The sequence below is a fragment of the Zonotrichia albicollis genome, chromosome 1, assembly GCF_047830755.1.
Source record: "Zonotrichia albicollis isolate bZonAlb1 chromosome 1, bZonAlb1.hap1, whole genome shotgun sequence".
Classification (NCBI taxonomy): domain Eukaryota; kingdom Metazoa; phylum Chordata; class Aves; order Passeriformes; family Passerellidae; genus Zonotrichia; species Zonotrichia albicollis.
The window spans coordinates 46,280,905-46,308,615 of NC_133819.1; the positions used below are offsets into that span (position 1 = coordinate 46,280,905).

A 27,711-nucleotide genomic window follows, 5' to 3' on the forward strand; every position below is an offset into this window, starting at 1 on the left:
GCTGGCTCTAACTTGTTTTATTTCATTTGTAACGACTGTTGCTTAAATAGGAACAGAAAAGTCTGAGTTCTAATCTTCACAGAAAATAGTTTTGCAACCCTTAGGGAGGTAAACAACTCTTATTTTCTGCAGGCTAAATCCAGTTCTGGAAGATCTGTCAGAAAGGAGAGCTGGGTTCATGGAGGTCTTCTTTGTTAGTTTTTTAAATTTAGAGCAGCTATAGGAGATGCAGCATTTAAGAACAGACCTTTCTAGTTGAATAGGATAATAAAAAACTATCTTATCCTAATATCTGTTGTAGCCAGAACCTGGGGGGAAAAGGAAGACTTCACAAGTATTATTGTCACTGTAGTCTTCAACAATGTAAAACATGGTGTAACAAAACTAGCTAAAGAACGGTGAAAATTACGTTTTAAAGAAAAAACAAGGTTAATCAAAGTAAATTCATGTGTTTCTAAACACATAATTTATGTGATAAAAATGCTGAGGCTCTTGATAAAAATGCTCTGCAGTAAGAGTGGATTATATGCTAATCCAGAGTTCATAATTACATATTGGAGTAATTTAATCTATGGATTATAATCTGTAAAACTGTAGAAAACTGGAAGGTTTGTGCTCTGTCAGGACAGGCACAGTTCTGTCCCATTCACACATCCAACTGATAAGTAGATTGGAATATTTGTTTTGTTGTAATGCATGTCTGCAATTCAGTATTTAAAATGAGCTGTTTGTCATCAACTACTGGAAACACCTAGTTTAGTGGATTTAAAAAATGGAGGTAATAATTAGCATATGTGAGGGGGAATATCTGGTTTCTCCCCTCATGTTCATATAATGGAGAGAATAGCATGTGACAGTAGCAGATTTTTCCATATTTTGCGAGCATCCTTAAAAAATCTGAGTACATTCCTGGAAGAAATGTGCCTGACAACTTAGAAGACTTTTTATGCATTGGTGATTGGGTTGAACTGGTGACCACTTACCAACAAATCTGGTTACTTCTGCTGCTAGGCTCTGCTAATGATTTTTGTATCTGTGGAGCTGGGACACTAAAATAACTGGACAAAAATCCCACAAGTCCCTGATTTTGCACCAGAAGTTGCTCTTCCCAGAAGCATATAACTCAATATTGCTGATTGACTTTCTGAATGGTAGGAGTGAATACTGCCCTGAGATTGCTAAATGTTCACCCATTGGTGCTGTTTTTCAACATGGCAAGAATTCAGGGAGACAGCAAAGTTTGAAGACATGGCTGAGCGCTCATCAAATGCTCAGGACAGTTGTGGTTGGGTTGTTAGGATATTTACTTGTGAAACCAGGTGGTTTATATGGACTGTTTTCTCTAAAGATGTGTGTTGTGTGTGTTAGTTACTTTCTAGTTGACTCGGAGGGTAAGACTGTGACTCAGCAGGAGGGAACGTTCCGCAGTAACTGCATGGACTGCCTGGATCGCACCAACGTCATCCAGAGCTTGCTGGCACGCAGGTCTCTGCAGGCCCAGCTTCAGGTAAAGCTTTACTCTTCTTTGACAGGCTGGAAGAGGAGAGAGGCTTTCCATTTGGAATGGAAATGTCCTTTGAATGCTCCAGTAAGAGCTTGCAAAGTGGAGTTACTGTACTACTTACCTGAGCTGCATTGACTAGACTTAAGTTTGATAAATACAGCTGGTTTTGAAAACAAATCCTAATTTTTCTATCAAACTCCTAGCAAGCCTCAATGTGCTTTTTGTTCCAGAGACTTGGTGTTCTGCATGTGGGACAGAGAATTGAAGAGCAGGCAGACTTTGAGAAAATCTACAAAAATGGTAGGCTGTTTATAGAGTTCAAACAATGCCTTTTTCTCTGTAGAGAGTATATAACTTCCTTAATATTTCTTATCGTTTTCCTATTCACAGCATGGGCTGATAATGCTAATGCTTGTGCCAAACAATATGCTGGAACTGGTGCCTTAAAGACCGATTACACAAGGCAAGTCAGCATTTCTTGTAAGGGCCTTCTGGGTTTTTGAGCATGTTTGGGATTTTCTTCAAGTTCTTCTATCTGAGAAGGTTACTAATCTGGGGCTTAGGCTATAAATGAGTTTTTTGCAATGGTTCAGTTGGTAAAAAGTCAGATTAAAATCTCCAGATTCCATGATGTGTTTATATGAACGTAAAGGCTATCTGGAAATGAAAACCAAGGCAGTGTGCCATGAAGATGCACATTTATGTTGTCTGATGGAAAGAAGTGTAATTTTATTTTACAATTTTGTTCCAAGTATGTGTGGTTATAATGCAGAGGCAGCACTAGATAAATGTATTCCTGTGCAGGTGTTCATTTAATGCAGTACACATCTGGATAGTGACAGAATGTAAATCTGAAATTATAGTCCTGAATGCATTCATATATTTTAAATATTGTTCACAATTTCTTTTTGCAGAACTGGGAAGAGAACTCGGTGGGGCTTAATAATGGATGGCTGGAATTCATTAATACGTTACTACAAAAACAACTTTTCTGATGGATTTAGACAAGTAAGTAAAGTGTTTAACCATGGGGGAGTGTATGTGATAAACATTGTTGTGCATTCTAACTCTTGCCCTCCCTTTCTCTTCCAGGATGCGATTGATCTTTTTCTTGGAAATTATTCAGTGGATGAAGTAGAACCTGCTAGTCCTTTACATGTCAAGAAAGATTGGAAGTTCTTAGCTGTGAGTATGAAGACTTTATTTGTAATAAGAGAAACACAACCATTCAGTCACTGGCTTCATTATGCCTGAGTAGGACTTGTCAGTTAGTCATGAAGCATCCCTGTAATCTGGTAATGTTTCTGTGACACCTGCTTATAGGATTAAACCCAGACTGCCCCTTGACAGAAAATGGAGTGTCCTTGAGGTATTGGAAAAACTGCTGCTTTTTTTTTTTTCCAAATATGCTTCACCAGGTGGAAGGGGGAGAATTCTGTTAGTCACTATCAATGACTGTTTCCTTCTGCAGAAGAATCTTGTGGACTTCTTTTCTCACACTTCATGCAGAAGCATAGCTTGTAACACAAAACCCCCATTCTTTTCACTTTTTTCACCCTTCCCTTTCTATTTTGAAGTGGGATTTGGGAACATAATGGGTTTAACTGGTGTATTTATTTGCATTTTAAGCAAAGCATAAGCCTCAACCTCTTTTTTAATGCACAGGAGGTGTATTTCAATTCTAAACATTATGATTGAATACAGTCTTCCAGATTTTGCAGCTATCCGCACTTTTATTTGTACCTGAATGCAGGTGAATTGAGAAGCAAAGCAAGTAATAGCTTTACAGTACTACCCATCTTAAAAGAAATTAAGGAACATATGTACATATTGCTGTATCAAGTGATTATTCTGTTTCTCTTTCCTCAGTTGCCTATTATTATGGTGGTTGCTTTCTCCATGTGCATTATTTGTTTGCTAATGGCTGGTAAGTCACTATTGAGTTTGATTGTATAAAACTGGCTTATTTCTCTGTGAATTTTCTGTAAATGGCTACCAGTAACTATTCAGTGTAGAATTGCTTCTCAGTCCTTCTAAAGGGTGCTTGAACATGGCTCTGGAGATTGAGGTTTAGCACTGTATCATTAGTGTGGAAAAAACTGAGATGCTGTAGAAAACAATATTAAAACTCATGCAGAAGTCAAGTAAGGCACAGTTAATTATCTCCAAATTTAGATGCACCTATAGCTTTATTGTAGGCTGGATGAAGCCCCAGAGGAATACCTCTCTTTTTGGGCAGAAAGACAATTCAGAGCTGTCAGATACAGGCATAAGCCTGGTTCTGATGGATTTCCCTTCAATCTAAATCTGTGTTGGGAGTGGTGAAGGTTTTTGCATTCTGCTTTTGCCTTGAATTTTCTAACATTGTTGCCAGTAGCGTTCTTGACTGGCTTCCATAGATCTCTGTTCAATGTGTTCCAAGAACTGTGTGGCAAATACAAATATTCCAAGGTAAGGAAACAAAAAGATCTGTGAAAGACTTCTGGTTTCATTTGACAACAAACCTCTGAGGGAGAGCTTGAAATATTTGCATGTGTCCTAAAGTAAAACTGTCTGCTAATTGGAGATAATGAGCTGAAAGGTTTATCTGACTCTTCTTCTCAGGTGATACATGGACTGAGACACTGGCCTATGTGCTTTTCTGGGGAAGTGCCAGCTTTGGAACTTTTGCTATCATCCTTTACAATGGCAAGGATTTTGTAGATGCGCCCAAGCTGGTCCAGAAGGAGAAGATGGACTGAATTTGTGTGTGTGGAAAGCGGCTTGGTACTGAGGATTCTTCAAGCCACACTTGGAGTCTCTACTGACCTGCTTTCCACACCAAAAATGCCCTTATGAACATTCTTCCTTGGCAGTGGGGGGTCAGGGGTAAGGAAACGGTGTCCTGTGGTGGTGGTAGCTTTCAACTGAGACCTGACTTGGCAGTCTTAGTTGCAATGGTCTTTGGAATATTGCATTAGTGGACAGGGCTCCACTCTCACTGGGGTAATGCAAAGACAAAAGCCAGCTTTTTGGTGTCTGGAAAGTTCTTGGAGCTTAAGTGGACTGCTTAAGCTTATGCTCCACCTGGGTTGTTCCAGCTGGTTTTTTGGCCTTGACAGGAGAGAGCTTTGATGCTGTTCGTGTCTCAAAATACCCAAATGTTGAAGCATTATTAATGGAACATCTGTTAGGGATCTCTGAACAAATATGGCTTCTTACCAATAAAAAGTCCTGGTCCAGACTTACAGCTGGATTACGTTTGTTGTGATAAAGTCTGTGTTAAGGAGTCCTTTGTGCATATTCGTGTGTGGATTCTTTTCACTAAATATGAAAGATCTTTGAATCCTAATGCTATTCTAAAACGAGGTTTTTGTCCTGTCTTGTTTATCTAGAACTGATGCAATATTCTGCTAATCATTGTTTGGGTGAAAGGGCAGTGTAATTGGATGTTCCTGAAGTTGCAAATGTCTTGCACTGTTTCAATACTACAGTCTCCATATGAAAATCCAGTAGTTAGCGAGTTAAAATGTAGAATTTTCTTTCTGAAGATGTAAACAAAATCAAAGAATGTAAAAGTCCTTTGCAGTGTTTATTCAACTATCCTTATGCTAAAGTTCCAAAGTACTTCATTACTTTAAGAATGGGTCACAACATAAAAGATGAACTTCATATTGTTTTGCTAGTCAGCTGCTTCTATCCTTGGTTATGTTGAAATAATTAATGACAGAAGGAATAACAGCCTGAGAAGAACGCAGTAAGTCTAAACTCTGAATTTCTACTTGGGAGCAGCAGCTTGCTTTTCATGCATGATACTGTAACACACTCTTTTAAGAAAAAAAAAATCTGCTGACTAATTTGTGCTGGTTAATGTGTGTCTTTAAATTTAGTGCTTCCAAGCTGTATAAAAATAAGGACCAATTTTAAACTATTTTGTCACTTATTTTATATGGTTTGTTCAAAACCAGACATGGAACTTGCTTAAGGCGCTGTGCATTGTTTAATATTTCCTGTAAGTACAGCTGTATATTCAGATTGCGAGTATAAAATTTAAATGGGGGGAAGGGACAAACATGTAGAATACTACTAGGGCTAGCACAGGTGTCACTATTGAAGCTAGAACACAAAACACTGATACTCCAGTGTTCCCTTGTGTTATGACTGAAAATATGTACAGATCCTTTTTTTTTTTTTTTTTTTTTTTTTTTTGCAACTGTTCATTTTAACCTTGAATGTTTCTGGAGGCCTCTTCTGGGTTTTGTGTAAACATAACCTGTTCATGAGGGCTAGTACTTGCAAGGTATCCATTTGCTTCTAGATGCTATATTGGAAAAATACCACTTGGTGGCTAACTGGAAAATCCTCCTAACTTAAAATTTTCAAAGGTGAAGTTCCTCATGGGCACAAAGTACAAGAATATCATAGACTCACTATTTGAAAGCAGTGGTTCTGGTGGCTCAATGGCAGGTGGAGTTTGAAACTTGGCTCAGTTGTCTTGCAGTCTAGAACTAAGTTGTTGCATCTTTGGTGAAGAACTTGTTGCAGCAAAGACCAAACTTGAATTGCTAATATAAAAGGTTTGTAAGACTTAGAATAATGTAGGTTTTAGAAGTTGGAAGGCATCTGTGTTTCAGTGCTTTGCAAAGAGTCTGTATTTCTAAAATCACAAATGGTGTACTACTCTTAAATGAAAATAAAATGTTCAGCTTTTCTAGATGTGCTATTTGCAGTGCCTTTTGTGCTTCGGAGCAGACTGTTCCCAAATCATTCCTTAGGAGCTGATTCACACCTGAAGGCTGCTTCAGTTTTGTGTGTGCTTGTTGCAGGGATCATCACTCAAACAGTGCTGATCTCGGGCAGAGCCTGGTCTCAGCCTGCACTGTGAGATGTTCTGCTCCTCTCAGCCATGCCTGGGTCTGTGTCTGGAGCCCCTGTGCCTGGAGTGCTCCGGGGCTGCATCCCCAGTGTCACCTCTGCTCAGGGCCGATGCCTCTTTCCTCACAAGGGCACTTCAGCCTCTTACTGACCATACCAATAGGTGAAATTCAAGGTCTCTTCCTCCTTTCCCTTTTACCTTTGCTGGGAGAAGAGACTGACATGCACACAGAAAATTCTTGCTATTAAAATTCTGGATCCTGAAGCTGTAACTTTTTTCACAATAAATTAGTGCTTTACAGGTTCTAGGCCTTGAGTTTTTTCCTATTTTTAAAGCTCAAAGCAGGTTTAAAACCAAGTAGGTTTGTTTGTTTTTTTTCTTTTCTAACATTTCTTTTTAATTAAGGAAGGCGAGCTGGTAGATGTAAAACCTTACGAACAGCCAGGCTTTCATAGACCAAGTCCCCACACTTCTATTCCCATCTCGTTTTTCCCCCATCCCTCTTTTCCATGCTCTCCCTTTTTCCCCGCCCTCTCCCCCACGGGCGGCTCCGGGCGCTGCCGGCGCTCGCCGCGGGTCCGCCCGCCCGCCGGGGGGCGCTGTCCCGGCAGCGTCCTGGCGCGCGCGGCCCGGCGCGGCCTGACCGAGAGGCGCCTCCGCCCCGCCGTGCCAGGGGCTCCGCTCGCCCGGGGCTCCCCGCCCGCCGCCGTTCCGCGCTCGGGGCCGCCCGCCCGCCGCCATGAAGCTCGTCAGGTGAGCGGGTGGGCGCGGATGGGGATGGATGGAGGCGGATTGCCCACGCCGGGCGAGCCCGCGCCCTCAGGGCCGCTCCGCGCTCTCCCCTTACCGCGGGCGGGAGCGGCCCGGGATGGGCCGGGCGGGGACCGCGGTGTGAGCCGGGGCCTGCGCGGGTCGCTCAGCAAACCTGTCCCGCTTTTTGGAGGGAAACCCCCCGGAGCGGGTTGGCGTTGCCTTCCCGCGATTGTAACGATTTTTAAAATGGTTCCTTCTCCGTACAATAATGGCCGTTTGGCCTGGAAGTGGATGCTAGATCTGGCAGTGTGTCACTGAAGCGTCCCAGCTCTGGTGGCTGGGCAGGACGCGGAGTGTGCCACTGAACATCCCCGGCAGGATCCGTGAGCGCCGGCCGGGGGAGCTCGGGATGCGGCACTGCTGGGTGCTGCCTGTCCCACACGTACGGCTTTGTGTGCAAGCGAACGGGATGGGGTTTTTAAAATGCGTTTTTAATTGCCAGGTTTCTAATGAAGCTGAGCCATGAGACTGTGACCATTGAGCTGAAGAATGGGACGCAGGTGCATGGAACGATCACAGGTACGGAAGGATGGGAGGATGCAGCAAAATACTCCCGGTTGCTTTTCGGCAGACAATTGGCATTCGCGGCTTGAATGAGTTTTTTGTCCTGTGCTCCCTCTTGCGGGGACCGGCACAGGGAAATGCAGGAGATGGGCTTTGTAATTCAATTCATAGCTTTATGTGCAAGCGCGAGGTGTGTTTGTGTTGCAAAAGTGTCTGGAAATTGTCGGGGGTTGCTGGGAACAGTCGGGAGCTGTGACCAGCCGGCTCTCCATAGGGAACCACGAAAGTACTTGGGAATTTCAGTGGGTCACGGATTGTCTTTGATGTGCAGCAGTGGGTGAGAGATTCGTTTTAGCGGTTCTGCTGGGAGCTGTAAATCTGGTGTAGCACTGGGAGCCTCTGCGCCCCGCTGCAGCTTTGCCTGCTGACAGGCTCGGGGGGAGGAGGGAAGCAAACTTTTCCAAACCTTGCTCGGTAGTCTCTTGTCATTTTTGTAGCACGGTCACAGAGTCACAGAATGGTTTGGTTTGGAAGGGACATTAAAGATTATCCTGTTCTAACCCTCTGCCATGCACAGGGACACCCTCCTGTAGACCAGGTTGCTCAAAGGCCCATCCAGCCTGGCCTGGAACAGTGCCAGGGATGGAGTATCCCCAGCTTCTCTGGACAGCCTTTTCCAGCTGATGTGGGCTTAAATTGGTTAAATTGTGCATGCAGACAAAAAAATAATTATTCCTGTTGAGCACGATTTTGTTAAGGCAAGTCTAGATGGAAGTGCGTATTTGCATATGTTTGATTGTGTGAGAGGCGGGTTGGAGAACGCGGAGCTGGGTGTGGGATACAGGGCAAAGAGGAATCCTGGCGGAGAGAATCTGGTCCTCCCCTGCTGCCAGAGCTCTGTCCTGATTACCTGGTGCTTCTTTATATCACTGAGCTGGAAGTTGCAGGGAATTCTGCAGGGTTCATTAAGTGGCTCTCAGGTATTAAAACATGTGCAAGCCGTTTTGTTTTCTCAATAACCCCAGTGAGGGACGTTGCTCTGAGTGTTCCCGTGAGCTGCACTTAGGGCAGGTAGATGTGGGTGGGGCACAGTGTGTTTATGGAGGCAAACCCTCAGGGCTGAGCTGAGGAAGCTGCTGCATCTCCCTCACCGAACTCACCCCCAGGTGGCTTTCAGAAGCTCTTCTGCCCCAGCACTCTTGGGGAAAAAAAAAATAAACATACAGCTCTTGTTAAGTTTGAGTTTTATTCCAGAGGATTGTTGAGGTGCTGTTTTGGCCAGCAGCAATCCGTGGGGATTTGCAGAGTTCAAAACCGGCATTATGTACAGGCAGGTCCATCAGCTTTGATTAGGAGCTGAGGGAGCCAGCTTGGTGCCCGATTGCAGCATGGTCTGCTGCGCCCAGCAGATGGGAAGCAAACACTGCTGGGCTCCTGACCTCGCTGCTCTTTCACGCTTAATTGTTGAGCAAAGCCTCTCTCATTTTCTGGTAAGAATCTGCAAAAACATTGCGCAATGTCCTGTTCCTCCCAGCCCCAGGGCAGGAGCAGGGATGAGGGGACAGGTTTTGTGTAATGCCCCTCACAGCAGCCAAGGGACTGGGTCAGGTGGAGCTGTGTAAAATCCTGAGGGAGGGGGACAGACAGAAAAGTAAAATCACTGTCATTTTGATCTTCATAGCTGGAGATCAGATCCCACCTAAGCTCTATGCAAAATAAAAACTTCTGGGTTTTTATAATTGCTCCTCACAGCTGTTACACAGTACATGCATCCAGCTGGGATGTTTTTTCCAGTTTGGAATTGTGCATAACACAGCATAGTGTACACAGTACCGATTCCATACAATTCTTGTGTACTGGCTATTCTCAGAGTTTGTAACCACAGTGGTTGTTCCTTGCAGTGGGGTATTTTCTGTACTTTCACAGAGAATTCACTCTGGTGTTGAATGTATTTTATCAGGAGGTAAATGTTGCTTTTGTGGTTGGATTTTCCTAAGATTTACAGAAAAAGGAATTTACCCAGGTTATTTTTTCTTCTCCAAGGGTTGTTTTTCTTCTTTTTAAAGGACTAAAGATTAGTATTAGCCTTCTGCAATAAGCAGTAGTTTATTTGTTGTTCAGAAGAGTTTTTTTAACCATTTACAGAGCAGCTATTGCCAGGACCTGGATAAAGATCTCTAACCATGAGGAGCTAAAGGCCTGTCAAGGTAACTGGATAATTCAAGAGAGAAAAGAGATGTAGTTCCATTCTGTGACAGGCTGAAGTAATTCATGCGTGGTAGAAGCAGGCATTGATGAACAGGATAAATCTCATTTCATGTGTGCACTTAAAAACAGGCAGCAAGAGACCTTGTCCCTGACATGAGGCTTGTGTTGTTTCAGGAGTGGATGTGAGTATGAACACACACCTGAAAGCAGTGAAAATGACTCTGAAGAACAGAGAGCCCGTACAGCTGGAGACCCTGAGTATTCGAGGGAACAACATCCGCTACTTCATTCTGCCTGACAGCTTGCCTCTGGATACTTTGCTAGTGGACGTTGAACCAAAAGTCAAATCCAAGAAAAGAGAAGCAGGTGAGTTTGTGCTTTCCTGGTCTGTGTTTGTTCTGCCTTTGTGTGCATTTTAGTGCTGTGTGTCTGAAGGTGTCTGATAGGAGTCTGTCAGTGTCTGCATTTGGCACTGAATTCCTTCATCCCTGAGGGCTGGACATGGCACTGGCTCATTCTGCCTTGCCCACCTCCTTGGCATCTGCAGAGCCTTATGCACATGAAGTTGTGTTATGGCTTTTCTGTTTTTCAACATGTAAATGTTTATCAGCTTGAGTAAGTCGTAACCTAACTGAGTCTTACAGTTGGCACCCAAAGAGATTTACTTCCTCTTCTCCAGGTGTCAGTGTTTGCTCAGTTTGTATGGGGAGCTTCACACAGATAACAAGTGCAGGACCATATCTCAGATGGTGTTGAATGGTTCACTGAAATTTGGTATCTGTGAATCTGATAGACTTGAGAACCTGAGGGAATCAAGGCTGTATTCCAGTGAGTGCATCTCCAGCTTTGGCTCCCAGTAGTGTTCCAGTCACGGCTCTTCTGCTCTTCCTGGAAATTTTTTTTTCAAAGTGCTGCTGAATAAAAATCTTTCTCTTTGGAAGCTTAACAGTATAGACTGTAACTCAAGTTTAATCCACACTACTGAAGATGAGTCTCCAGTAAACCCCAGGAAATCAGCAGCAGTATATCTTTTGCCCACCAGTTAATTGGTGTGTTTTAAAAACAGTGAGCTGTAAGTGAAAGCTAATTGTGCTCTAGAATCATGTTGTATCATTTCTCCTGTAATTAGTGTTGAAGGATGTGGGCGTGCAGGGAGTTCTGCATTGGTGAAGAACCTCAGCTGTGCAGCCCCCTGTGAGCACTGCAGCTGCTGCCTTGGTGGGGAGTAAGGATAAAGCTCCCAGAGGGGCTTTGCTCCTCTCCAGTGCATTAAAACAATCTGACCACATAGAGAAATGAGTGTGGTTGGATTGCTTTTTCCTGAACCTCACATTGTGATGTGAATGGGAACATCCCTACTTGGTGTGAGCTTTGGGAAGCAGCCATGATAGCTCCAGTTGCCTCCATTTGATGCTCCCTGCATCCCCAGTGCATGGAAGCGCTCTCAGACCAAAGCTGTGCTGTGCTTTGCCTTAATCCATGAATGCCCTTGGCCTTCAGCAGTGTAAACCCCTTGATTCTGTCCCTAGCAAGTGGTGAGGAAAGGGCAGGATACTGGCTGGGCTGTGTGTGCCACGTGAGCCTTGTGTCCAAGCGTGCTGGCACTCGGTGAGCGCAGCTGCCTGTCATCCTCCAGCTGGGGCCGATGCTTCCGTGGATTCTGTATCAATCTGTCTATACAGGCTCAGTGTGTACCAGCAATACAATGACACCTTGCTTGAGTCAAATCTGTCCTGTGTCTCTGCTCCTTCTCTCTCTTCTGAATTTCTAACCTACATCCCAGAATAATTGTCACAGCCTGCTCCTTGAATGTGGGTGCCAGTGGGAGTCTCTTAGAGAGCCACTGCTGTTTTCAGAGTTTTCAGTATCTTTGTGAGCCCTGCGCTCAGAAGCACATTTTAAATGTACCAATAATCTAAAGTTTGCAGAGTGTCCTTGCAACCTGGTGGGTCACATTTCTTTGTGAGACAGATGCAAAGACACGTTATCACCTTATGGATCATATGACATTCAGGAGTTGCTTGTGGCCTGCACTGTCCTATGATTCTGTCTTCCCTTTACAATTAAATAGCAGTAATTAAAACTGGGAGCACACTGTCAAGACCTTTGCCTTAGAATCACACCTGCAATTGGCAGAGGCATCACTGAGACCAGAAGGAGCTGGTGGATGCTGGGATCCTTTAAAAACGCTGACCTTCCACATGGTGCCTGAGACAGGATGGGTTTGGGAATCTCACAGTTTGTCAAAATTTGCATTTCTCTCTTAAAAAACTAGACTGTATATATATATGGAAAAAGAATGAATCCTGGTTTCCTGTCAGATTACCCAGTCATTTGGGAGCAGCCAACTATTTTATATCCTTGTTTTCTGCAGTGAATCCAAGGACAGACAGTAGTCTGTGGAAGGTGTATACTGGAAGAACTAACACAAAAGATGAAAATATTACCTGAAACTTACTGAGCATTACCAGACTTAATACCTAATGTAATGTCTTATCACAGGGAAGCAGTGTGGTGATTATGCTCAGTACAGAATGCTTTAATCAAAAAGTATTCCTCGGTCTCACTTCATGTTCTCTTTTTCTTTTGCCTGCCAAGTTGCTGGAAGAGGCCGTGGAAGAGGCCGTGGCAGAGGCCGAGGTCGTGGAAGAGGAAGAGGAGGCCCAAGACGATAACTTCTCATCATATTCTGGGCAATTTCTGGGCAATTACCATATTCTAGGCAATTTCAGGTTTATTTTGTACAGGTCTTGTTTATGGTATCCATTTTTAATAAACGGAAATGTGAAAAGGTGTCTTTCCTTTGTTAGCAAAGCCTGGGGAGGGAGGCAGGTGTGTCCTGTTCCTAGGGCTGTCGCAAACTACACACATCTTGCTTGTCACTGTGTGCCCACCCCCGGGGGCTGTACATTTCCTCTTGCTTTTTGCCCCAGAACCAGAGACTTGTGTTGTGCTTTCACAGTGTTTGAATTGAATCCCTCTTTTCTAAGGCACTTGCCATCCTCTAATGCTTCCATAGCTAAGGTGCTGTGTTAAGAACCCCTGTCCCGTGAGTGTGTCTCTAATTGTCTCTAACTGTTCTTCAGAGCAACCTTTTCTAAAGTTCGTAGATATAATTTTAATGTTTTCTATTACATGAAGCTTGCAATTTAAACAATGTTGCTTTCTTTATAAAACATTTGCACAGGGAAATTAACCAGGTCCATGGAACTGCTGGATTGTTACATCTGATGATTAAAGAATACCTGGATATGAACTTTGTCAAAGCTAATTATATGGCATACTGTTGTTTGGGTGGGGCTCGTAAAGCAGCTTTATCACAGATATCTTCCAGTGTACTTAAAATACATCCCTAGGAAATACAAAGTACAGCACAGCACACAGTTGCATGCTGGAATTGGAAGCTTACTTCTGCAGGTGGGAGAACTTGTGCAGCTCACACATATGTGTGCATATATATAGATATATGCAAATATAAATATATATATTCACTGCTTTGCTGGACACAAGTATAAAAGAAGCCACATTGGCCACATTTATCTCCCAGTGCCATCCTGCTGATTATTCCCGTGTAGGAAAGCAATTGTCACATCTCATTGCCAGACTTAAGCAGTTTCACCTGTATATGAAATACAGATGTCAGTTCAAACAATGAGTATGCTTAAGTGTCTTGAATGGTTTGGGGGCGTTTGCTGGTAAATTGGTGCAGGAACATGCTTGGTTGTTCATGTTTCCACACAGGCAATGCTACAACAGTGGAAAAGAATCACCTAATGTTGTGTAATGGGCTGGTGTGCTGGATAATTTGTGCTAGCTGGCATTTTGTGAGCTGCTCTTCTCCTTCTCGCCTCTTACAGAGGCCACTTTAAAGCTTCATCTTGTTACAGAGGAGCTTTTTTTCCCCAAGCCATTGTGGAACCTCCCAAGAGCACTTTTTGGTCAATATAGCACCCACCATTCTCAACTCTATAAGTAGCTGCTACAAATAATGGTTGCTGCTGTCTTCCAGAAGTGCCCAGTCACTGGTGACGGGGGTAAGGTCTCCCCAAATCCAGCTGTCAGCTCTCATGCAACAGTTGCCACTCGTTCCCTCTTCAGTCTCTTCCTTACAAAAGTCACTAGTGCTCCCAGGGGGATGCACATGGTGGATGATGCCACCAGCAGCCCGATCACCGCCAGGGCATAGCCCGGGTAATCCTTGGTCACCAGCTGCCCCTGCAAGGGAGAAAAGCAGAGTTGGGTCTGTGGGATCTGTCCCAGAGTCGGGCCGGGAGCAGAGCTGTGTCCTAGGCAGAACCTCTGAGAAGCATTTGCAGTCTGTGGCAGCCCACAGCTGCCCTCGGTGTTCTCTGTCAGCCACACTCACTGAAAGCTGACAGGAACAGAGCTGCTGACAGCAGGACTGGGGGAAACTTCTGCAGGCTTTGGTAAAGAACAGATTTTGGCTTGATTTGTGTTTCTTAATGAGGTGGCTGGGCCCTGACCTCTGCCCGGGCTCTGTTCCTCTCCTGGAGCCTGTGGGCTCATGCTGACACCCAGTCAACAGGCCAGGCCTGCCCTGAGTCCTAAATTGGCCATGACAGGAAAACAATTATGTGCTTTGTTCCTGCATGATGGAAACATTTCCACAAAATGTTACAAAACCAGTGATTGCTTATCCATAAGTAATTGCTCTGTGACAAATGCACAGTCTAGTATTCTTAAGAAAGTGTCCTGGCCATGAAGAAAAATGTATATGGAAATTATGAAAACTATTCTAGCAGCAGCTCAGCTTTCTTTAAGTTCCACTAATTTTGTTCAAAGTAAATACACTTTAAAAGTAGGGGGTTTTAAGTGTATTTTTAAAGATGATATTTGGGTCTTCAACAGAATGAAATTTAAAGGATTGATTAAGAATCATAGAGGGAAATTAGTTGATTTTGCCGAATCATTGCATCATCACTAAGTCAAGTATTCCCTGGTTTTCCTTTCCACAAAATTAAGGGATGGCCCTGACTCCAGCTACTCGCTTTCAGAACGCCATTTTGTGGAAGAGTGTAGTTAGAAGTTTGTATCCTTGCAGGAAGTAAGGAAGGTCTAAAACAGAAAAAAAGTGCAGACCCAAACCTCTTACCTGTGTGGCATCCCATGCTTGGTATTGCAATGTTCCTGTGAGGATGTAGTCGGTGATGTAAAAAATAAATAGGCTTATAATAAGCAGTGGACTAACAAAAGCCCACATAATTTTCCAATACCAGTTTGGCTTGTGTCCAATCATGGTGTAAAGATCTTTCTCAAATCTGTTCAAAAGAAAACCAAACATTTTTGTGAAGGAAACTGAACACGTATTTTTGAGACTGGCTACAGATACTTGATGAATACCTTGTTCTGAGTTACTTCAAAAGCCACCTACAGAATTGAGGATGCCAGATGAGAAAGGAGTGTACAGCTGAACACAAATGAGCAGAGAATTATTGTCTGAAAAGCTGGCTCACCAGAATCACAGTGAGGGGGAATTCAACAAAGACAGCGAGGCTTCCAAGAGAATCCCAAGTTGCAGAGAGTAGCTAGAAATAGGTACAGCAAGAAAGTTCTGCCTGAAGCATAAGCTTGAGCTGTTACTGGTGTCAGCTGACAGAGAGAAGGAATGATGCTGTAGTGCTGTGGAGAAAACTGCTGGGTTTGTGTAGCTGAGTGCTCCCAGTGCTGTTACCTGACTGTCTTAGGGGAACACTGAGACAGGGAATGGTACCTAACATCTCACAGGACACCTGGACCTGACTCAAAGGCTTTGAACTCATCAGGGAGGAAATACCCACATATGTGCCTGGACACCCTCTGTGCTGGCAGACCAACAAAGCAAATGCTGAAGCCTTTCCTGTCAGCTATTTTCAAATGCCTCTGCTGTTCAAAACTTCTCCTGATTCCAGAGCTTCCTTTTACCCACAAGGATTGACTTGGGAGACAAACAATGTGCGAGGTGACCACCTTTGAAACCAGACTTACTGGCACTCTTGTGCTCATGCTGAATTCCTGTCATGGGAGGAGCAGAGTTTTGGTAGAAGTTGCTCCTAAGACCAAAGACAAGAGCAGGGAGCTGTGTATATAATTCCTTAGTACTGCCCTGCCAGCAGAGATGGTGTCAGCCCAGCCTGGCCCCTCAGAGCCCTGAGCCAAGGCCCCAGAAGGGGTCTGCAGGGCAGGGGAGACCCCCATCCCCTTGCTGATCCTATAGCACAGGAGAAATATTTATCCCAAGGCAGTATTTTTATTCCTGGCCCGTGGCTGCTCCCCCAGCTGTGGGACTATGAAGGAAGCAGGGCTCCAGCTTTACCTCCTTATGCCATAGATGTAACACACAGCGATGGTTTCCACCAGCACGATGAGCAGCAGCGACAGGGTGGCTGCGTAGTCATTGAAGATGTCAAACCAGTAATTTCCAGCCTCCATGGTGAAGATCAGGCCAATTATACAATTCACAAAACACACAACACCTGTGGGGATAAAACAGGGATCCTGCCATTACACCCGGAAGTTTGTGTAGGGAAAATGTCACATTTCTTGTGACTAACTAGCTGGTGGGATTTCTGCTGAGCAGCTCTCTGAGGAGAAGGATTTTCTTTTCCCTGTGGAAAAGACACATGCCCCTTAGCATGTGTGACTGCCATTAAACTGCTGCTCTTTAGACCTGCACAGTCACTGCACATCATCCCAGAAGCGGCCAAAACAGCCAAGTTTTAGCTACAGCCTTGTCACACGTGCATGCAGCACCTGCTGTTGCTGCTGGGCATCCAGCTAAAACAAGTTTTTAAAAACTGATTTCCATGCCCAGACAGGAGCGCGTATTTCTTTTGACCAATGACTGAAGTGGTTCATGGTTGGGATACTGGTGATGTGACTGAACAGCTTGCTGCAACTATGCTGCCATTTGTACTCTCTCTTTGAGCATCACCAGTCAGGAGACACGAATCTGAAGGAGCTGGGGTGTGTTGGGAAGCCTGGGAATACACAGCCACGACTGCCCTGGTGCTTTTGGGAGCTCCCAAGGGAAAGGCCTGCACAGGATGGCCGGATTTCACAAGGGCAGGCAAACCCTTCCAGCAGTGTATTTGCCATTCCCTGCTCCACCCGAGGTCAGAGAGTGGAGTGGCACTTCACCCAATGGCAGTGGACACCACAGCTTGTGCACACACACACACACACACACACACACACACACACACACAAACACAAACACACAAACACACACACACACACACAAACACACACACACACATGTACACACACACACTCACTCACTCACACAGAGGTGCTCCCCCTGTGGCCCGTGAGCAGCCTGGCAGGTGCTTACCCGAGATCACCTCCTTGGGGAAGCGGGAGGCGATGGCCCTGCTGTCGGTCAGCGGTGTGAGGATGGCAGCCGTGTTCCCCAGCATGCTGCCAATGCCCAGCATCAGCAGCATGAAGAAGTAGAGCACAGAGTACAGCTGGGGCACCTCCATGTTTTTGATCGCCTCTGAATAGACAATAAATGCCAGTCCCGTCCCCTGGACGGCCTGATGGAGACAAGGGGAGAAAAATGAGTTGCAGGCAGCTCCTCAGCTCAATAAAGGACACACAAGAGTGTGACTCTGTGTCATGGCAGTGTACACCTCAGGTGTGGCTTTGCACAGCAAAGGCAGGTGAGGTCTTCACCAGTTTATCCCAACTGCATGGACACTGGATGCTGATGGCCCTCGTGAGCCCCTGCCCCGTCCTGAGGTGTAGAAATGATCCCCAGCCCTGGCCAGGCAGCTCCTGGGCTCAATGGGAGCAAAGGAGACACCACAAAGCTGCAACTCACCGTGTCTAGCTCAGCTTCCAAGCTGCAGTTTTTGATCTGTGGTGCTAATTGGGCATATTCCTGTGGGTAGGTGGCCATCAGGTAATCTTTCATCTCATTGAGGTTGTCTGCTGTTAAAGAGCCTTCCTCCAGGTCAAAAGCATTCAGCAGCAGCAGGATCACCCTGGGAAGGATTACAGGAATTTAATGGCTTTCAGGCCCAGGGCTCCGCATCTCTTTTCTCCATCAGCCCCAGGGAAATGCTTTGCTGGTCCCAGGGCTTCAGTGTCCCTGGCTGAGAGCAGCACTTCCAGCACAGTGCCAGGGCACCAGCAACCTTGTGCTCATTTGTGCCTTGCAGGGAGCAGCTCCTGTGCCCACACTGCTGCTCCCAGGCAGGTACCTTGGCTGCTGGCCAGTGCTGCCTGGTGTCTCTTCCCCTTTGCCCTGCAGTCTCACGTCCACACCCCACCAACTTTAAAGTCTTTTGTCAACAAGCAAGGACTAGCAGCTTGGTTTCCTCTCTGATCAACAGATGGATTGAAAGCTCTAAAAATATGAGTAAATGTGTAACTGACGTGGGCCCTGTGCCAGGGACTGCACGCAAGCTTGCAGCTACAGGACACAATCCTGCAGGCTGCTGGGCACTTGCAGAGCATCACAGCCAAGGAGGATGAACTTGTGGAACTTTAGGGCTTAGCCTTAAAAAAGGGGATCTGAGCATCACTGCCTTTATTAATCAGCTCCCCCACACTCCCTGAAGTATGAACCAGGACAAGAATACAGGAGAAAGTGCCTCTGTGACTTGGCAAGAAAACTCACCTTCTTGACCAGGCCTGTGCCTGGAAGCAGGGCCCAGGTGTCAAAAGGCAACATGCTCTGACCTTTCCTCTCAGGCTTCATCGCTTTGAATAGCTCCTTTAGCTTTATTAGAGCAGTATCAGCTCTGCTCTTGGGGCAGTGCTGGCAGAGCTGCGTGCTGTTGTTTATTTACCTCCCCCCTCAGCTGCCCCAGAACAGCATGCAGAGAAAACCAGTGCCACAGAGGGCTCTTACTTGTTGATGCAGTTCTCGTAGTTAAAGGTGGCCTTGAAGCCGTAGATGGAGAAGGTGACGATGCTGGCGAATATGGAGGTGGTGCTGTTGATGAGGGACACGATGATGGCGTGTCGCTGGCAGTTGTTGGAGGGCTCATTGTAGCTGGCAAAGGCGATGAGGCTGCCAAAGCCAAGGCCCAGAGAGAAGAAGATCTGTGTGGCAGCACTGATCCAGGCCTTGGGGTTCAACAGCTGCTCCAGCTGCAAAGGCAGATGAGAGAGCAAGGCCATGAAGTTCCACCGAGTGCCCAGCACTGCCCCTTCCAGCCTGCAGGGATGGGGCCTTTGTGCACTCATTACAGGCCAGGGGTGGTTTTGGGCAGGGTCACTGCTCTGGCTGGAGACAGTAGGTTTTCCCAATGGGAAGGTCTTTTTCTGCAGGAAAAAGCAAGCAGCTTATGGGCACCATGGCAGCCTCCAGCCATTCCCAGCTGAGGTTTCCAGCTGCCAGACCTATGTTACTGCAGCAAAAATTCAGTATTAACAGAAAGAGGACCAAGACCTTTTAAAAACTTACATGCCCAGTAACTGATAACGTTTCCTGAAGAATTCAATACAGTTTTCTGTACCTTTGGTGTGAACATGTAGACGAGCCCATTCACAGCTCCATGAAGTGTTAATCCTCTGATGAGGTATATGATGAGAACACAGTAGGGCAAAGAGGCTGTCACATAGACCACCTGGGGAAAGAGGGCAAAGACCTTGGTCTAAAGAATATGTAAGACAAAGCTAATGTGCTATGTCAGTCTCACTTCACATTAGTGTGTTTTTTATCCTGTATTAATTTTTAAAGAACTATCATCAGACAAATCTAACTTTAGATTTACATTTTAGGGAAACAAGTTTTTAATAATCCTGAAGACCTGTGCTACTATTCCAAGTGTCTTCTCTTAGACCGGAAATCAAACAAAAATCTAAAATATTTGCCGCATTCGCAAACTCAGTTCCACAGAATTTGGTGGCATAAGACCAGTTCACAACCATCTATCAAAAACTCATTAGGCAAAGATGATCATCACATCATCATCATCATCATCATCATCATCATCATCATCATCATCATCATCATCATCATCAATGTTTCCTCTTCAAGGAAGGCAAGCAGAGTTCATAAAAGGTCAAAATCAAACTTGAATTTAATCAAATTGAATCAAAATTTAATTGAATCAGTTGCAGCAAGTTTAAGAGGTTATTCCTAGTGTACAGTCTCTTGGCTTTCTGTATTTGGCTAAGACGATTTGGGGATTACAGCCCTCAGCTTGCTGCTTAGTGCAGGCTCAGCCAGGACATTGGGGTTTTTCTCCCCACTTCCTCATAACTTCTGCTGTGAATAAAAAGCAAGCAAAAAATGCCCTGTGGATGTCTTGTTTTCCTTGCAAAGACCAGGGAATAGACGTCTCCTGACACGGCTCTGCTGGGACAGGCAGCTTTCCTCATGGCCAGCAGCCTGCCAACTGGCCATGAGAGAGAGCTGCTGTGCTTAAAGAACTTCCCTGGGTTATTTTTTTCAGCATCACTCAGCGTTTTGATGGATCCTGCTTCAGCTGCACCTTGGCAGGGCAGCAGAGCTCGGTGCTGGGGGGAGATACCGTGACCCCAAGGAGCAGCAGCCCTTCCCCGCTGCCCGTCAGCGCTCGGCCGGGCTGTGCCAGGCTCGGCAGGGTTCGGCAGGGCTGTGCCAGGCTCGGCAGGGCAGTGCCCGGGTTTGGCAGGGCAGTGCCTGGCTTCGGGAGGGCTGTGCCCGCTCTCTCTCACCTTGCCGGTGGAGGCGGTGCCGCGGAGGATGCAGAGATAAACCACGAGCCAGGCCAGCGTCAGGCACAGCGCCTGCTCCCACTGCACGCTGCCGCTGGCCTCCAGCGACGGGGAGATGTTCAGGGTCTGCCGGTACCAGAAGTACTGCGTGGATGAAGTCTTCTCACACTCCTCCTCGTAGCCCGTGCGGTTGCTGTTGAGGGGACAGGTGGCCCATGGCAGCGGGTCCTGGCAGGAAGGGCATGGAGTGAGGGCACGGCAGGGAGAGCCGAGGTGCCAGAGGGGAACAGGGAGGATGATGATGGCAAGGACGGCTTTCTGCCCGGGCTTGCTTCTCTCTGCAGGGGCTGCCGGGGCTGGGGATGACCCGCTCCCCTGGGGATGATCTCTTTTGACAATGACCCTCACTCCAAGGACTGATGCTTTCTGATCCTCTCCCCTGGGAATGACCCTTTCTGAACCCCCTACCCAAGGACAGATCAGCTCTGTCCCTCTTCCTTGGGGGTGACCAGACTGATTCTCTCCCCAAGGACTTTTTAACCCTCTTTAACCCTCTCCCTGGAGGTGACACTCTCCAAGCCTCTACTGTGGGACCAAACTTCTCCCCTGACATCAGACAGGCCCATCCCAGGATGCAGGACACCCTGGCACCAAGGCACATGTGACCAAGGTGTCACAAGCTTGGCCTTGACCTGAATTCCATGGTGAGGAGAAGACAATGGCCAATGTCTCTGAGAGGACCATGGAGGAGGACATCACTGCCTGACTTCTCCCTGCAGCAAAGCCCTGGGTTTCTGAAGCTTTTGAGGCCCCTCCACCTCCCCATTCCCAGCTGACAATGGTGCCAGGCAACACCCAGCACCAAGGAAAAGCCACTGTGACCCTCCACAGCCACAGCAGGGCCAAGCTGGGCTGTTGGGAGCCCACACACCTGGAAGGAGTGGAAGAGGTACCAGAAGGCCCAGGCATTTATCACATTGTAGTACATGGAAAGGAAGAAGGAGACGACAACACTGGCAACTCCTGTGGGTATGGAGGGAGACACTTGGTCAGCAGAAAACCCCAACATGCCCAGGGCTCCACAACATCTGTGGGATGCAGGAGCAGCACTGCCATGGCTGACACAGGAGAGGTTTTGTCCCTGCACAGCCACGTGCACAGGGCAAGTCCCTGACACAGCAGTCACTGCCTCCTCCTCCCAGCAGGACTATCCTGACCTGGATATGATACTCTGGGCCATGGGGAATGAATATTCAATGTATCATTAAAAAAACAAGTGTGCTTATGCAAATTGATGATGGCTTGGGTTTTCAGGGTCATTTAATAATATAAAAATGTAGCCAAGAGTGGACATTGGTAAATAGCAGACTGGAACAGTAGGAAATTAAGGCACCATTTTATCACTCATGTTGAGCTTATTGGGAAGGTGCTCTTGGGCTCAAAGCCCAGTGTAGGCAGCCCTGAGGGCTGGGTTTAGCACTGGCCTCCACAACATGATTTTGGCAGTCTGCCTGAGGGCAGGGGGACTCACACCTCTGAATCCAGACCCAACACAGCAAGCCCCAGTGCCCAACAAGGGACAGGATAAATGCATGCCATGAAGTGTCTGGCTTTGCTCAGCCTTGTGAGACCCAGTGAAACCTGAGCTCCCGCTTGGGTTTCTTCTGAAAGACAAAGCTCTCCAATCTAAAATCACCCAGGTTTCCTGCATGCTGGAAAACAAAGATGGGAACTGAGAACATACCAACACCACAGAGGTAGGGACTTATAATTTTCCAGGCGCCGATGCTGCCCTGCCGCATGCGCTGCCCCACGGCCAACTCCAGGTACAGCAGCGGCATCCCCTCGGCAATCAGCATGATGAGGTATGGGATCAAAAAGCCACCTGGGAGAACAAACCCAACAGTCAGCCTTCAGCAGATCAGCAGCAAGATAAACACCACTTTGCCCTGTTTGTGTTCAAGCCATGCTGTCAGTGCCCCAGAGGCTGGCTGACCTGGTCCTGGTCCTGTCCAGGTGCCTGGAGTACTGAGGGCACGGCCCAATCCTGAAGGACATCTCACAGAGGTTTCAGGCAGAGTCCCAGAGGCTGGTGGGCACTGACTGCCTGGGCACAGGGAATTTTCCGCAGGGACTTGGCAGGGCTGGGGTTTCTGCTGTTAAACTGTGTTGGTCGGCCCTGCTGTGCGGCAGCGCTGCCCAGATGCATCCGGGCGGTTTGAGCAATGCTGGGGGCTGGGGTTGTTAAAGGGTAACCAGCCACCTGCCAAACCTTGTAACCCATAATGAGACAAAGAGGACGAGGGAAAGATTTACTTCAGTGTGGGAAGTTCTGCTGCACAGGCAAAGTGCTCAAAGAAAAGGTAACAGCAACTCAAAAGCAGAGAGTTTTGAGTGACATATTGAAGTCTGGCCTTGCTTAAAAATAAAAAACAAACAATCAAAAAACCAAACTAAAAAGCTCCCAAATTCCTATCCTGAGCCCACAAGCACCAGCAAATGAATGAAGGCTTTTCCCCCAGGGCCTTTCCCCCAGCCTGGGAGCAGACCCTGGGACACAGACATTGAGTCTCCTGCATGGGACTGCTCATCCCTGCTTCTCTGCACATGGAGAGCCACAGAGATGCTCCTGTGAAAGAGGAACAGCAGGAGTGAGATGGTTGACAGGGAGGAAAGGAAAAGAACCTTCCTGTCTGGCAATCAGGATGTGCTTTGGCTTCAATTTCTGCCAGAAAAAAAGAAAATCCTTGCATTCAACCTGGGGTTCACTTCAGAAAGAGCTGCTGACTGAGTCAAAAGCTGGATTTTTGTGAAGGCTTCCCTGCTTCCCTTTTTACAGCAAGCCAAAATATTTACGTAAATATCTCTTATTTAGGATTTAATCTGTGGCATTAACATTCCTCGCAATGGGCTCTGTGCAGCACTGTGGAGGAATGAACTCCATGCAGCGACTGAGGCAAAGACCTGGAAATAAACACAGAGCAATAATCCGTTTTATTCTGGGAATTAATTTCCCACCTCCCAGCTGCCTTGTTATTAACAACCCCTTTGTTAGTCTGTTAGATAACTTCCTCCGCCGCCAGGGAGCCGTCGGAGGTTTAAGAGCTCCCGCAGCCGCTCTGTGCCGGTGGGGTGCGAGCTGCCCTGCGGCCCCTGAGGCGGTTCCGCCATCTGCCACAGGGGAATCAGCACTAGGCCTTGCAAAGGTTTTCCGCCCTCCCAGTAGCGCTGCCACATGTTTGGCATTGACTGTGCCAACTGGCAAGGAGGAGAAATGCCTTCAGGCTTGTTCTTCACCCCAGTGTCCCCCCGCAGCTGGGGGTGCCGGTGCTAAGCCCCTGCTCCTTGCTCTGCATCCTGTTTGCACCCAGACCTTGCTGCTAGTGCTGCTCTTCCCAAAGAGGAGAACCAAAAGGGCTCACACAAGTGACTCTGGGCAGCCGATAAACCAGCTCCTTGTCAGCTGGGAACCAGCTCTACTCAACTGACACCGGGAGTTGCTCCCTCCGGTGCCAGCTGTCTGCACAAACCAGCCCCAGGCCAGATCCCTGTAGCTGGCAAAAGGTGCAGAGTGTGCCCTGGCTCTGCTCAAGGCCCTGGGCTTGGCCAGCGGCACCCTCGGCCCTGCTCAGGCTCCTGTCTGGTGCTCGGGGGCTTCCTCACCCAGGGCTGAGCGTCAGCCCCGCTGCAGACCCGGCCCAGCCTCGGTGGAGCCTGGTCTGGCCCGCTTAGGGACAGAGGAACTGCTCCTGCGAGGTGAGAATGTGCCCTGCTCAGGTTATGCTCCCAGCAGGAAAGCGAGGAGAAGGAGGAGAAGAAGGGAAACTGCTGATGAACAGAATGACAGGTTACAAAGTGCAAATACTCAGGTTACAAATACTCAGCATCATCTGCGATAAGGCTCTATTGCCCTGCTGAGCAGGACAGGGACTGGCTCCGTGCTTTACTGCAATGAAGATGCCAAACAAACTGGCACCCTCCTAATTAATCCCAGTGCCTGACATTTCCACCTTTTAAGTTCTGAAATGATGTTCTGTATGCGTGGGTTTTGTGAACCCCTGGAAAGCCACAGAATCCTCTTTAAGAGGGCAGTGGATAAAACAATTAAGAAAAGCAAAACCTCCTGTCAGGAGTTTTAATTTCACAGTTGAAAGAGCTGCCTTTCCCCACATAAATATAAGTGGTAAAGAGAAAAACAATGGAAAATATAATGAAAAATAGTGGAAAAACATTCTTACAAAACACACTTTTAGAAAATTCTTGGGTGTACCATAGAATAGTTTGAGTTGGAAGGCACGTTTTAACAATCATCTAGTCCAAAGCCCTTGCAATGAGCAGGGAAGCTTATTTAAGCTTCTATTCAGGTTAACCAAATGTTCCAGTTTTGGTTACATTTCAGAGAATTTTCACCACCTTTCAGAGAATTTTCACCACAATACAGCTGGCTGGTTAAAAGAATGACACACAGCCCGCAAAAGTCAGAGTTTTGCTGTCCTTCAGGATATCTGCCATGATGGGCTGCTAGAGAACTGATCACGTGCAGTTTGATTGCATACAGAAACACATTTTAAACTTTGTGCTAGTGTTCAGTGTCAGATATGAAGTCTTTACCCTTAAAGCACGTGTAGGGGAACACACACAAAATTTCAGCACATTGATAATTTCTACTATCTGAACTGTCTAAGAAAGCTTCAGCCACTGCAGCATCTATATTCTACTGACACTTCACCCATCATGTTATCTGGATTTTTCTGACCTGATCCCACAGGATAGCTCGATGCAGTCTCAGCCCTGAGATGGCTTTTCAAACAGCAGCACGAACCACTGCTACCACCACAAGTGCATTCAGAAGTAAGCTACAAGCCAACAAAATAAGCATAAAAGCAAAAAGCTGTTTCACATCTCAGTGTTTCTTCCTAAAAGGAAGAAAAGGCAGAAGGAGACCAGAAGCAGATAAAGCAGATGCTCATCATATCTCTTAATGCAAGATTTGAGATGGGTCCCCAGCCATGTCAAAGGATGAAGTATGAAGCAGTAAAAAATCTTAGTTGTCTTATAGAGAGCCTGTTTCTAAAGATTCTTCAAAACTGTGGTAGCTGTATACTAGAGGAGATTATTAATAATGGTCTTTAATTAATCTAATTAACTGACTTTTCATTTCTAAGGAAGAACAGCTGTGGCTTATATATGCCACAAATATCATCTTCCTTCAGTTTGGACCCAGGAGGAGGATAAATTTTCAAAGAGGGTTTTGAGGTCTTTTTAGTTGGTTTATTTATTTTTGGAGGACAAATCAATTTATTCCTTATTTCCAAAGGTTCCTGGGAGGCTTTGGCTATGAAACTCGTGTTGATTAAGGCATTTCAGCCAACTTTAACACAGATTTGCAGTCAAGTTATCATTTCCTAAAGTAAGGCTTTGTATAAATATATATATATATAAAAGACAAGATATTAATGACAGGTACTTGAAATAATACAGCTGATCTTTAAGTTAAATCGGTATCATCGTCTCCCCTTCTCAATATTTTCCAAGTCCCCATAGGTGAATGTACAAGAACATGAACCAGTTTCCGACATCTTCAAAGTGATTTAGTGGGGCAAAAATATAATAAATGAATACTAAGTGGATCTATATCTCTCACTCTACCTCAGTATTTTTAGAAAACATGGACCTCTCCACTGTTTCATTGCACTTACAGGAAACAATGCTGTCAGCAGCTGTCAGGTGAAAATCTAATGCTAAAGAATACATAAAATAAAGCCACAACAAAACAGATTGCACAACAGCACAAAGCCAGACCTCCTCTCTGCCCTGGACCTAGCTGGGGGGACAGAGCATGAACATGGACAACACATTTTTGCACTTCAAGCTTGCCCCACTGCTCCTCGAGGGAAGCAAGAAAATGTTAACCCCACTTACCTCCTCCGTACATCTGACACAAGTATGGAAACCTCCACACATTTCCCAGCCCCACAGCATAGGAAATGCAGGCAAAAACAAACTGCAGGGGATTGTCCCATAGGGGTCTGGATTTCTCCATTGCTTTCTTGCAGGCAGAGGTTGCAGCAGAGCCTCCTGCCTTCACTCCCTCAGGTACTCTGCCAACCGTGCCTCACACTCCACGCCAGCCCGGCTCGGAGGGGAGGGAAAGGCGGAGGAGCTGTGCTTGCCAATTCCTATCAAGCTTTTTAATTACTAATCTTATTAACAGGCACATACTGAAATAGGAATGCTGGTAAATAGATTATAGACACACACAGAACTATAAAATTGGTACTTTGGGTGAATAGCTGCTTGGGTTTTGACTGGCATTTCTGGGAAGGATGTGAGCTGAGGGATTTTTAGTGACTCACATGCCAACTTGAAGCTGTGAGGAAATAACATTGGGGCTGAAGTTTGGTTTTGGAAATGGGACACTCCTTCCCCACAGGGCTCCCTTCCTACCGAGTGGCATTCATGTGCATGAGGCACCAGCTTGAATTTGATTGCACAGAAGAGGGATTCCCACACAATTAGGACTGGGTTTAGAGACTGTCAGTGCTTTTAGGGTAGGAGTAAACAGAATCCTCCAACATCCTATCACTGTGCCCTGGTGCTCACCTCAACCAACCCAGCACACTCCCTAGTTCCAAAAGTGGCCTTGAAGCAGTCCTGTCTGTCCTGCAGGTCCCCACCCCAGTGCACACCTGACAACACTCAAGTTTGACCCTCCTGGAATAATGCTTTCCCTCTACATGCTCTGCATGTGCGTGACAGGGTGAAACAGCCACTCTCTTTTCACTCACCCTCGTGCTCAAACCCCACTGCTGCAGGTGAATTTTCTGAGGTGTTGCCATTCTAAAATACTTTCCAGCAGCAGGGACCAAACTCAAAGGGCAGTGGAAAAAGGTGTCTGTGACCACTGTGGAGGCAGAAGGATCTAGGGGGCCTTTGGGTTGTCTGAAGGCACACTGGGGTGCCATTCTGAACATGAACCCTGTGGTTTGGGCCCCTGCCAAGGTACACTTTGAGCTCAACCACTTTGGACAGGTCTCCCAGCAAAGGAGGCTGCCAGCAGCGTCTGCAGCAATAAAAAGTAGCTGATCAACTCCAGGAACTCAGCTTCCTTCATCTGTTTAAATGGGGTTTTTCCAGGGCACCTTTCAGGATCATTTTACAAGTATGACTCACT

The 27,711-nt window shown here is 46.4% G+C and overlaps 3 protein-coding genes across 3 annotated transcripts in view; 2 read left to right on the top strand and 1 right to left on the bottom strand.

The window, feature by feature from the left end:
- SACM1L (SAC1 like phosphatidylinositide phosphatase) overlaps positions 1-6,199 on the top strand; it is a 29,555-nt gene extending 23,356 nt beyond the window's left edge. Inside the window, exons 14-20 of the mRNA XM_005485849.4 lie at positions 1,369-1,507; positions 1,735-1,804; positions 1,895-1,967; positions 2,419-2,512; positions 2,597-2,689; positions 3,374-3,431; positions 4,109-6,199. Of these exons, the coding sequence (XP_005485906.2) occupies positions 1,369-1,507; positions 1,735-1,804; positions 1,895-1,967; positions 2,419-2,512; positions 2,597-2,689; positions 3,374-3,431; positions 4,109-4,245 (664 nt within the window). The 3' untranslated portion in view covers positions 4,246-6,199. The remainder of the gene's footprint in view (positions 1-1,368; positions 1,508-1,734; positions 1,805-1,894; positions 1,968-2,418; positions 2,513-2,596; positions 2,690-3,373; positions 3,432-4,108) is intronic.
- A 749-nt stretch (positions 6,200-6,948) lies between these two features.
- Positions 6,949-12,675, top strand: SNRPD1 (small nuclear ribonucleoprotein D1 polypeptide). Its single transcript, XM_005485851.4, has 4 exons — positions 6,949-7,112; positions 7,615-7,691; positions 10,059-10,250; positions 12,483-12,675. Exons 1-4 carry the CDS (start codon positions 7,099-7,101, stop codon positions 12,557-12,559), a joined length of 360 nt encoding a protein of 119 aa, XP_005485908.1. The 5' UTR covers positions 6,949-7,098; the 3' UTR covers positions 12,560-12,675.
- A 145-nt stretch (positions 12,676-12,820) lies between these two features.
- On the bottom strand, positions 12,821-26,646 carry SLC6A20 (solute carrier family 6 member 20). Its single transcript, XM_005485850.3, has 11 exons — positions 26,460-26,646; positions 22,282-22,422; positions 21,469-21,560; positions 20,538-20,765; positions 19,352-19,462; positions 18,742-18,983; positions 17,707-17,869; positions 17,215-17,419; positions 16,198-16,357; positions 14,998-15,163; positions 12,821-14,099 (listed from the first exon to the last, which is right to left on the bottom strand). The coding sequence occupies exons 1-11, from the start codon at positions 26,578-26,580 to the stop codon at positions 13,950-13,952; spliced, it is 1,779 nt and encodes a 592-aa protein (XP_005485907.3). The 5' UTR covers positions 26,581-26,646; the 3' UTR covers positions 12,821-13,949.
- Between the last annotated feature and the right edge of the window lie 1,065 nt (positions 26,647-27,711).